Genomic DNA, 12,329 nt, shown 5'->3' on the forward strand with positions numbered 1-12,329 from the left:
ACTTTTATATATTAGAGCTGTCTGTTTTCTGGAGCCACTCCAGCGTCAAGACAGTGATTGGACAGTGTTTTCAGTTTGTGCTGCTTGGATCTATATAATCTTCCTTTCGTAATCTAGGATGTATACTGTGTGCTTCCATTACCTTGTTCACTTTGAGCTATGTTAGTTCCAGCTGGATGTTTTCTTTTTTAAATGGACTAGGATCCATCAACCTTCTCTTTGTGCGCCTATTACTTGTCTACGATTACTCATCATCTCTTTCTTCTTTGAATATTTAACAAATGTTTATTTATCCAATATTTCTGCTTTATCCCAATTTTCTAACCTCCCCACCCCACCACTGTGCACTCTCTCTCTCTCTCTCTCTCTCACACACACACACACACACACACACACACACTCTGTCTCAGTCTTTCTAATGTTCATAAAATTGTATTTAGCTCCTTACTCTGCTGCATTAGCTATTTTTCATCCATTTGCATTTCCCTTCTACTAATTTTCTACCCAGCTTTCTTTTACTTAACCAGATGCAATTCTTTTTTTTCTTCTAGTTCTTTCTATGCTCCTGGTATCTATAAAACTACATTTTTGTCCTTGTCTATTTCGTTAACATGATCTCTTTACTGCAGCAATAGAGACTTTGAGGTAGATTTTAAAAGGTATGCGCAGACTGGGAGGAAACTGGGGAAGGCCTGAATGTATGGCCGCGTGGAAATTGCAAAAATCCCCTCCCTTGCGCACGCCGCCTGCACATACGCACGCAGATTATAAATCCAGCGCGCATGTGTGCACGGCCAGCGGATTTTCCACCAAGCGCTCGCCAGTGTGCGCATGGTAGAAAATCAACGTGTCCATGAGTGCGTGCCAGGAAGTGCGCGCACATGGACATGGCGCGCACATGTGGAAAATCTCTTATTGCTTTGGAATCATGTTTCTATAAGAAACATTCTATAGACTATTGCTACATGTTTTTTTCCTTTTTTGGGATAATAAATAAAATATACAAGGTCAAGACACTGTAGAACTATTTTCCCACTGGGATTTTTTCTAATATTTAAATTTATCTTAGAGTACCAAGTTAGGAGTGACATTACACCTCAGCGAACACTATGATCCCAAAATAAAGGACTATTGACTAATAATAAGGAGCACACATCCAATGCAGATAAGAGATTGTGTGTTTTCTGTAGCTGGCCCAAAACTATGGAATTCTCTGCCCGAGACGTTATGCAGTTTACCTGATACAAAGAGATTTAAATGCGAGCTAAAAATATGGCTATTCAAAAATGCTTATAAATTAAATTAAAAACACCAGAAAATAGAAAGCCACAAAGACAAAGAAGACAAAAAGACAATAATCGAAACATGAAAACAAATCTAATAAGGGATTATATGATGTGAAAATTATTTTATCATCTCAATTCCCTGTACTCCTTGCTTTATGCACCAGATTAGTTATTAATATGTAATAGAATGTTGCGGTCTCGGTCGCCACGGTGGCGCCCGAGGCCTTACCTTCCGTTCGGGCCCCGGAGAACTACCGCGTCCCGTGGACTCGGGACCCCGGCCGCAGCGTCCGCCTGCCGTCCCGACCCCGCGCGGGCCTGCAGGGCCTTCCTGCGCCACGCGCCAGCTCCCTCTCTGCCGCCGGCGTCCTCTCGTGGCTAGCTCCGCCCCCAGGCGCGCGCGCGCGGCTGAGCCCTGCTTTTGAAGGGACCAGCGCGGGAAAACACGGCTCCTCCCTTTCCTGACGTCAGACGCTGCAGGGCTATTTAAGCCCTGCAGTTCCCAGCCTTCCTTGCCTTGCAACGAGGTTCACTGCCTTTGGTAGCTCTGAGTTGCGTTCCTGGATTGCCTGTTTCCTGCCGGACTCCGCTTTGCCTGACCCTGCTTGCCTGTCTCCTGCCTTGACCTCGGATAGCTTGACCACGCTTGTCTTCAGCCTGCCTTGACTCCGGTCCGTGACTTCGACTCCTGCTTGTCTTCAGCCTGCCTTGACTCCGGTCCGTGACTTCGACTCCTGCTTGTCTTCAGCCTGCCTTGACTCCGGTCCGTGACTTCGACTCCTGCTTGTCTTCAGCCTGCCTTGATCCCGGTTCGTGACCCCGACTGCTGCTTGCTCGCCGCCTGCCCAGTCTCCAGTTCGGATTCCACTCCTGGGTTTCTTCGTCTCCGCCTAAGTCCCAGCGGTCCGGGTCCCTACGGGCTCCTCCTGGGGGGACCTCGGGCTTCCAGGGCGAAGACTCCTAAGTCCTAGCAACCCGGGCTCCCACAGCTCCTCTGGAGGAGTCACGGGTTTCCAGGTGAAGCTCCAGTTGCCCAGTGGGAGTTCTGCCTACCGACTGCTCCTTCGGGTCGGTCGGCCCAAGGATCCACATCCGGAGTTTCTCCATCCGCAACAGTTTGCAAGGCCATGGATCCGGCAGACCTCGCCGGGCTACAGGCCATTCCGGGTTTGGCCCAGCGGTTAGTTCAGCAACAACAAGTCCTGGACTCTCTGGCTGCTACAGTAGAGCGACTGGCGTCTCGCATGGACACCGAACCGCCCGCACCTGTTCCAGTACCAGCACCTGTTCCTGCACCATTGGTAACCCTCCAGTCCCCTACGCAGCTCCCAGCACCCTCTCGCTATGCCGGGGATGCCAAGGCGTGTCGAGGGTTCTTAAACCAATGTTATGTACGCTTTGCGCTGCTGCCTAACCAGTTTCCCACTGATGGCACCAAGGTGGCGTACATTTTTGCCCTTCTGGATGGACGGGCCCTGAACTGGGCTTCCCCCATGTGGGAGAACAATGATCCGGCACTGGGGGATTTGAACCGCTTTGTGGAAGAGTTCAAAGCGGCTTTTGATGAGCCAGCACGACAGGCTTCCGCTACTTCTGAGTTACTCCAGCTCCGGCAAGGAACGTGGACTTTGGCGGATTACGCGTTGGAATTCCGCACCCTCGCCCACGAGGTAGGCTGGCAGGATGTGGCTCTTCGGGGCGTGTTCCTGGAGGGCTTAGCCGGTCGTATTAAGGACGAACTAGCGGCTCGGGACCTGCCGGAGACCCTGAGTTCCCTGATTGACTTAGCAGGTCGAATTGATCGGCGTTTGCAGCAGAGGGCGAAAGAGGGGCGCCCTTTCCGACGCTTGCCGTCCATGCCTCCCAGGATCTCGAATTCAAGTTCGGGGTCACGAGGAACTGCACCTTCACCAGCAACTTCCTCTGACGAGCCCATGCAAGTGGGTCGCTCATCTTTGTCACCCGAAGAAAGGCAGCGACGCCGCGATTTGAGGCTGTGCCTGTACTGTGGCGGTAAGGGCCACTACCTTGCACAGTGTAAAGAACGAGCGGAAAACTTCCGCGCCTAGGTGTAAGGGAGGAGTGTCCCCTAGGCTGCCTTAGCCCTGCTCCTCAATGTACCATACCGGTAACCTTGGAATATCCTGGTGGTTCCTTCCTCACGCAAGCCCTAGTTGACTCCGGGCAGGAGGCAACTTCATTACTAAGGATCTGGTGCAACAGCTGAATCTTCCTACGCGACCCAGGACTCCTGCCTTACGGGTAACCTCTATTCAGGGTACTCCCTTGTCGGGGAGCATCTCCACCGAGACCATACCTTTGATTATGCAGACGGGCTTATTACACACAGAGGAGATTTCGTTGCTAGTGTTGGAAGGAGCTGTACACCCGGTGGTTCTTGGGTTACCCTGGCTCCAGAAACACTCTCCTGTGATTCGCTGGAAGGATTTTCAGATTACCCAGTGGAGTTCTGAGTGTTTCCACTCCTGTCTCCAAGCGAAAAGGTTCCAACGGATTCCGCTAGCTCACACCTCGCCGGTATTACCGGCTCCGTATGCTGACTTTCAGGACGTCTTTTCCAAGGAAAAGGCGGAATTGTTACCACAACACCGTCCGTTTGACTGTGCGATAGAGTTGCTTCCAGGTACTACTCCCCCTCGAGGACGGGTGTACCCTTTGTCTCAGCCTGAGACCCGGGCTATGTCCGAATACATCACCGAGAATCTGGCTAAGGGCTTCATCCACCTTTCAAAGTCTCCCGCCGGAGCTGGTTTCTTTTTTTGTCGCAAAAAAGGACGGAGCCTTACGACCTTGCATTGATTACCGTGGGCTCAATGCTATCACCAAGAAGAACCGGTATCCGCTTCCCCTCATTCCGGAATTGCTGGACAGACTCCAAGGAGCCCAAGTCTTCACTAAGTTGGACCTCCGCGGCGCGTACAATCTGGTCCGAATCCGTCCCGGGGATGAATGGAAGACGGCGTTCAACACCCGGGACGGCCATTATGAATACCTAGTGATGCCGTTTGGACTGTGCAATGCTCCCGCTGTATTCCAGCACTTGATGAACGAGATTCTGCGAGACTTACTGCACTCCTGCGTGATCGTCTATTTGGACGATGTCCTCATACACTCCCCAGATCTTACCTCCCATCGGCAACATGTGAGACAAGTACTCCAGATCTTACGAGATCACCATTTGTATGCAAAGTTCGAAAAATGTCTCTTTGAGCAAGAGTCGTTACCCTTTCTAGGGTATATTGTGTCCTCTACTGGTTTTCGGATGGACCCCAGTAAGGTGTCCGCCATCAGGAAGTGGCCCCGTCCTGAGGGGCTAAAGGCGTTGCAACGTTTTTTGGGGTTTGCTAACTTCTATAGACACTTTATTCCCCAGTACTCTCGCTTGGTGGCACCTCTAACCGCGCTTACCCGGAAAGGGGCAAACACTCACCTTTGGCCGGAGGAAGCTTGTGAGGCCTTCGAACAATTAAAGGAGGCGTTTCTCCGGGATACTTGTTTACGTCACCCGGATCCAACACGGCCATTCTTTGTCGAGGTCGATGCCTCTAACATAGCTGTGGGAGCGGTCCTCTCACAAGTCTCTACCTCCGGACATCTCCTACCTTGCTCCTATTTTTCCAAGAAATTCTCGTCAGCCGAGTGCAACTACGGCATTGGGGATAAGGAGTTGCTGGCTGTCAAACTTGCTCTGGAGGAATGGAGACAGTGGTTGGAGGGCTCCCTTCATCCAGTTACAATTTATACTGATCATAAGAACCTGGAGTTCCTTAACCAGGCCCAACGACTTAATCCTCGACAAGCACGTTGGTCCCTGTTCTTCAACCGTTTCGATTTCATCCTGAAGTACCGGCCCGCTTTGAAGAATGTACGGGCTGATGCGCTTTCCCGTTATGAAATTCAGGAGGAGAAGGAAGACCTCCCTCAACACATTATTGATCCCGCTAAAATCCACTTAGCCAGCACTACAGTTTCCACCCTAGGACGTGTGGTGGTTTCTCGCAAAGACCGCAGAAGGGTGTTGGCTTGGGCCCACGACTCTCTTTCGGGGGGTCACGCTGGCAGGGAGAGGACACTTGATCTGCTTGGCCGGTATTACTGGTGGCCTCGAATGCGACAAGATGTGCGAGTATATGTGGATTCGTGCCCAGTATGTGCCCGGCAAAAACCGCCTAGTGGTCGGCCCTGGGGGCTCCTGCAGCCGCTGCCTATTCCCGTGGAACCTTGGTCCCACATAGCCACGGACTTTGTAGTGGATCTGCCACTCTCGGAAGGTAATACGATGATTTGGGTAACCGTAGACCGTTTTTCTAAAATGATTCACCTAGTACCCTTGCCTAAGCTGCCCTCTGCACCTGAACTCGCACTCTTGTTTACCCTCCACGTATTCCGGGCTCATGGACTACCACAGAGTATCGTATCAGATCGAGGGCCACAATTTACGGCCCGTTTTTGGCGTGCCCTTTGTAAGAAATTTGGGGTCCAATTAAATTTGTCCACGGCATTTCACCCCCAGACTAACGGCCAGACGGAGCGCACGAATCGCACTCTTAAAACTTTCCTCCGTAGTTTCATCACCGAAAAGGGAAATAACTGGGTTTCTCTCCTGCCTTGGGCTGAGTTTGCCTACAACAATCATACCCATGCTGCCACGGGACAAACCCCTTTCCAGGTCGTGTATGGACGTCACCCAAGGCCTCCGTTACCGCTTCCTATTTCCATTCCATCACCGGCTGCTCTAACCGCAGCACGTCAAGTACATCATCTCTGGAAAGGGATTCAACGGAAACTGACCACCGCAGCAAGGAAGTCTCAGCAGTTTACCAACCGTCATCGACGTCCAGCGCCAGTTTTCCTGCCAGGTACCAAGGTGTGGTTAAGCACTCGGAACCTCCAACTACCTAACCGTTCTCGTAAATTGGCCCCCCGATACTGCGGGCCTTTTCAAGTTGCGGAGCGGATTGGAGCAGTATCCTACAGACTTCGCCTTCCGTCTTCACTTCGCATCCATAACGTGTTCCACGTATCCCTGTTGAAACCGGTAGTACTTTCCCGGTACCACCATCCTTCCGCTGATGCACTATCATCTCCTACATCTACGGAGACTACGTATCAGGTACGAGAGGTCTTGGACGTTCGCTTTCATGCCCGTCGCTGGGAATACCTGCTGGCATGGGAAGGGTGCGGCCCCGAGGAAGACTCATGGGAACCAGCCAGAAACATCTTGGACAAATCCTTGCTAACTCAATTTCATCTGGACAATCCCAAGAAACCTGGCCCTCGGCGGCGGGGGCGTAAGAGGGGGGGTACTGTTGCGGTCTCGGTCGCCACGGTGGCGCCCGAGGCCTTACCTTCCGTTCGGGGCCCCGGAGAACTACCGCGTCCCGTGGACTCGGGACCCCGGCCGCAGCGTCCGCCTGCCGTCCCGACCCCGCGCGGGCCTGCAGGGCCTTCCTGCGCCACGCGCCAGCTCCCTCTCTGCCGCCGGCGTCCTCTCGCGGCTAGCTCCGCCCCCAGGCGCGCGCGCGCGGCTGAGCCCTGCTTTTGAAGGGACCAGCGCGGGAAAACACGGCTCCTCCCTTTCCTGACGTCAGACGCTGCAGGGCTATTTAAGCCCTGCAGTTCCCAGCCTTCCTTGCCTTGCAACGAGGTTCACTGCCTTTGGTAGCTCTGAGTTGCGTTCCTGGATTGCCTGTTTCCTGCCGGACTCCGCTTTGCCTGACCCTGCTTGCCTGTCTCCTGCCTTGACCTCGGATAGCTTGACCACGCTTGTCTTCAGCCTGCCTTGACTCCGGTCCGTGACTTCGACTCCTGCTTGTCTTCAGCCTGCCTTGACTCCGGTCCGTGACTTCGACTCCTGCTTGTCTTCAGCCTGCCTTGACTCCGGTCCGTGACTTCGACTCCTGCTTGTCTTCAGCCTGCCTTGATCCCGGTTCGTGACCCCCGACTGCTGCTTGCTCGCCGCCTGCCCAGTCTCCAGTTCGGATTCCACTCCTGGGTTTTCTTCGTCTCCGCCTAAGTCCCAGCGGTCCGGGTCCCTACGGGCTCCTCCTGGGGGGACCTCGGGCTTCCAGGGCGAAGACTCCTAAGTCCTAGCAACCCGGGCTCCCACAGCTCCTCTGGAGGAGTCACGGGTTTCCAGGTGAAGCTCCAATTGCCCAGTGGGAGTTCTGCCTACCGACTGCTCCTTCGGGTCGGTCGGCCCAAGGATCCACATCCGGAGTTTCTCCATCCGCAACATAGAAAATTCACTAGATATTAATGCCTGTATAGGAATACTACTGCTGTAATCAATCCTTATTTGTTTGTTGAGTTATAACTATGATTGTCATTTTGTAAACTGCTGTAATCTATACATGGAATGAAGGTATATAAAATGTCTAAATAAATGCATAAATAAATAAATAAATTAAATAAATACCTGCAATGGCAAACACCTACCCCAAAAGACATATCTAGCTTGCTTGTCATGAGGACATTATTGCTGTTGATATTTCTATAACTAGTATAGCTATGTAATTTTGTGAGCAATTATGGTTTGATTACAAAAAAGGCATATAAATATAGTTAAATAAATACATTTAAGTGAGAGTACACTGTTAAGGATAGGGATGTGCAGAGGGACCGCATCCATTGCATTCGGTATTCGTATTCGTCGGGGGCAGATACGTTGCATTCAGCAAGGGGGTCCCCGATACGTTCATGTATTCATTCTTATTCATTTCCCAGCTAAAATTTAATTAACTACAACCCCCCACCCTCCTGACCCCCCCCCCCCCAGACTTACCAAAACTCCCTGGTGGTCCAGAGGGGGGCCGGGAGCCATCTCATGCACTCACGCCGTCGGCTGCCGGTATTCAAAATGGCGCCAATAGCTGACCTTACTATGTCACAGGGGCTACCGGTGCCATTGGTCGGCCCCTGTCACATGGTAGGAGCAATGGACGGCCGGCACCATCTTGTGCTCCTACCATGTGACGGGCTGACCAATGGCACCGGTAGCCCCTGTGACATAGTAAGGGCAAAAGCTATCGGCGCCATTTTGATTACTGGCAGCCAATGGCCTGAGTGCAGGAGATCACTCCCGGACCCACGCTGGACCACCAGGGACTTTTGGCAAGTCTTGGGGGACCCTCCTGACCCCCACAAGACTTGCCAAAAGTCCCTGGTGGTCCAGCAGGGGTCCGGGAGCGACCTCCTGTACTTGGGCCGTCGGCTGCCAGTATTCAAAATGGTACCAATAGCCTTTGCCCTCACTATGTCACAGGGGCCGACCAATGGGACCAGTAGCCCCTGTGATATAGTAAGGTCAAAGGCTATCGGCGCCATTCTGAATACCGGCAGCCGACAGCGTGAGTGCAGGAGATGGCTCCCGGACCCCCCGCTGGACCACCAGGGAGTTTTGGTAAGTCTTGGGGCGGTCAGGAGGGTGGGGGGTTTGTTTAAATTCTTTCCTTTAGATGGCCGAATAATTCGGTGAAGATTCGTTGTATTCATGGGGAATCGCGATACGTTTCGCTTCCCCATGAATACAACGAATATGACCCTATATGTTGCGGATTAGCAATTCATTGCAAACGAATGCCCACCCCTAGTTAAGCAACACAAGTGGGGTTTGGAAGGACAACTGCATACTTAAAATGAATATCCTGTAAGGGATATCTCTAGTGCAATTTGCAAATTATAAATCTCATATAGCTCCCTATAAAAATGTATATTTGAACAGTTCACTTTAAAAAATAACTAGAACTCTATTTTTTAAATTTCTTTCTTGCTTTGTGCCTATTGCAGAACCCTTGGAGATCAGTCCTTTATCTCCTCCAAACTGAATGATACAGCAGTTTAGGAGTTGAAGACTTTTAGACAGTATAGTGAACACTGCATGCATGACATGGCTCTAATACACAAAATATGCATGGTAATGTTCAAGCTATCTGCAATCTAACGAGCAGTGCAAAAGAATGCCTTTCTTTTTTTGTTTTTACTGTTATTTCCTTACTGGGTGTATAGCTGATAGTCTGATTGTGGTTGATTTTTTTTTTTAATTCTCTGTTTCAGTTTGCTCCCAGTATTCAAGAGGAGTTTTTGCCATTTTTGGACTGTATGATAAGAGATCAGTACACACCTTGACCTCATTCTGCAGCGCCTTGCACATCTCCCTCATCACACCAAGTTTCCCAACAGAGGGCGAGAGCCAGTTTGTGTTGCAACTGAGACCTTCTTTGCGAGGAGCACTCCTGAGTTTGCTGGATCATTATGGATGGAATCATTATGTCTTCCTATATGACACAGACAGGGGTAGGTGGTAAAGCAACTCTAGCTCTGTGCAGCTTATCACTGATGCAAACATGTATAGCATTAAATCTTCACCGTTGCATTTTAAGATTGACAATGAGGTAAAATATAAGTTTAGAACATTAGAAGCATTAGAATTTTCCATTTGAATGTTAATGTACTTCCATGATATTGATCCATTAGTGATTTTTAAATATAAGAAATGAGTTAACGTATTTTGTGATGAAAGAAAAGCCTTAAATGTTTTTCAATAATATTCTCTATGCTTTTTTAAGTTTTATATTGTATAAAAATAATTACAAGATTTTTCATATTGTGCTAATAGTTTCTAGAGGAGTAAAGCATTGTATGCAGAATAATCTTAAAAAGAAATATAAAAATTTCGTCAGCTCAAAATTATTATTTTCCCTAACTTTATCAATTGTATGACACAGAGCACAGCAGGGTTTATTCAGCCTCTTTAAGATTAGGTCCTTGATGTTTCCTCCTTAAAATAAATGAGGAAATTCTGAGATCCCCTTTAATTCTGACTCACAGTCAGTTCTCAGTTTATTGTTGGTCTCAAGGAAGATAAATTACTAGCAGTTGCTTTCCTACCTCTGTAAAGGATTATCTATAATGAGAAAGAGTGACAGAAAGAGGGAGAAACATTTCTTGATTATGTACTGTAATAGTGTATAGGTCACTGTCTGGTGAATTTTCAAAGGAGATACACTTGTAAATTTAAGCTACTATTGTAGCAGTTTTCAAAAGCCATTTACTTGCATTAAGTGCACTTAATGCAGGTAAATCCAATAGATAATTTAATGGCATAATTTGTAGCTATTATCATAAACCACTTAATGCAGGTAAAATGCATTTAACATGTAAAACCCAATTTAGGGGGTAATTTTCAAAAGGATTTACATGATTAAAACTGGGTTTTACATGTGTAAATGCACTTTACCTGAGTAAATGAGCTTCTGAAGATTGCTACAATATATGCCATTGAGCTGTCAATAGGTTTACCCATGTTAATTGCACTTAATGTGGGTAAATGGGTTTGGGAAATTTGCTACCATAGTATATTACATTAACACACAAAAATCCTTTGAAAATTATCTTCTTAGTATGTAAATGCTTTTGAAAATCATGCCCTAATAGTGTAGATACTCAAACTAACAGGAAAAGTCCAAAAACTTGCTTTTTAAATTTCAAGGCATCAATGAACTTCCAACAACTTCCAAACTGAATTTAAAGAAGTTATATATTGGATAGGGATGTGCACAACTTTTATTTTAGGTTCGTTTACGGGTTTGAGTTCGGGGGTGGACAATTTCGGTCCACTCCCCTAACCCAGAAACTTTTTTTGTTTCGCTTTCAGAAACGGACCAAAAAAAAACAAAAAATGCCCCAACCCTTCAAATTTACTTAATTACAACCCCCCCCCCCCCCCCCCACCACCACCACCACACACACACACACACATTCCGATCCCCCCCAAGCCTTACTGAAAGCCCTGGTGGTCCAGCGGGGTTTCGGGAGCAATCTCTCCCTCTCAGGCCATCGGCTGCCACTAATCAAAATGGCACCGGTGGCCCTTTGCCCTTACCATGTAACAGGGGCTACTGGTGCCAATGGTAGGAGCAATGGACGGCCGCTCTCGGGTTGTCGGGGCCTGCCAGGAATCAAAATGGCGCCGGCCATCCATTGCTGCTACCATGTGACAAGGGCTGACCAATGACACCGTAGCCCCTGTCACATGGTAAGGGCAAAGGGCCACCAGCGCCATTTTGATTCCTGGCAGGCCTGACAGTCTGAGAGTGGAAGATCGCTCCTGGGACCCCCGCTGGACTACCAGGGTTTTCAGTAAGTCTTGGGGAGGGATCGGGATGGTGGGGGGGGGGGTTGTAATTAAGTAAATTTGAAGGGTTGGGTTGGGTTTGGGATTTTTGTTTTAAATAAATGTGCCCCTCCTCCCCGCACTAACCCGAAAACAAATTTTTTCACGAAGTTTGGGAAAAACTCCGGTTCTGGATTTGGGTCTCCCAACAGGACGAATTAGGCAATTTCTTTGAAATGTCCTAATTTGATCTAAATGAATGCACATCCCTAATATTGGAGAATCTGAAAGCAAGACTTTTTTCAAACTGGGTGCTTTAACAATAGGGCTGCTATTTAGATAATTTGATTAACCTTCCATCACCCCTTATTACACCAAACAATACAGAAAATCAGTGGAAACAAGATAGTGAATAGAGACTTGTTACATAGATATTTCTAACATTTGTAGATGGATGAGAACCAATTTCAATCTTTGCGTTTGCTATGGAAGGGTGTGAAGGAACTGAATGACATATAGAGAGAGTTTAGTGAAATCCTTGGTAGGGGTTCTTCGTGCAAGTGGGAACATGCAGATGTTGCCAGAGTTTGTAATTTGCATTACTGGCCCCCTTCCCTACTGATGCTTAAAGGGGTTTGAGGCATTGAGTTACAAAACCCCCTCACCCGGCATGCTGAAAAATTCTCCCCATTGCAAATCCCCCTCCTGAAAAAAAAACCTCTCTTGAAACCCCACTCCATGACATTTGCTTCTACATGTGAAAAGAAGTAAACCCGAATCCTTGGCTCATAACGCTGCCCCTACCCAAAATGTAAAATTGACAATCCCTACTTCCCATACTTTTGCCTCCCATCTCCCTCCCTATTCCATACCTCCCCCCCCCCCCCCCACTCCCACCCCCACATATT

General features: G+C 48.8%; 1 protein-coding gene across 4 annotated transcripts in view; it reads left to right on the forward strand.

Moving 5' to 3' along the window:
* The window catches only part of GRIA4 (glutamate ionotropic receptor AMPA type subunit 4), a 690,840-nt gene that overhangs the window by 225,329 nt on the left and 453,182 nt on the right, over positions 1–12,329 (forward strand). For all 4 annotated transcript variants that reach the window (XM_029602429.1, XM_029602431.1, XM_029602428.1 and 1 more), the window contains one exon: positions 9,363–9,602. In XM_029602429.1, coding sequence (XP_029458289.1) covers positions 9,363–9,602 — 240 coding nt within the window. The remainder of the gene's footprint in view (positions 1–9,362; positions 9,603–12,329) is intronic.

Source organism: Rhinatrema bivittatum, chromosome 5 (genome assembly GCF_901001135.1).
Source record: "Rhinatrema bivittatum chromosome 5, aRhiBiv1.1, whole genome shotgun sequence".
In the NCBI taxonomy this organism is placed as follows: Eukaryota; Metazoa; Chordata; class Amphibia; order Gymnophiona; family Rhinatrematidae; genus Rhinatrema; species Rhinatrema bivittatum.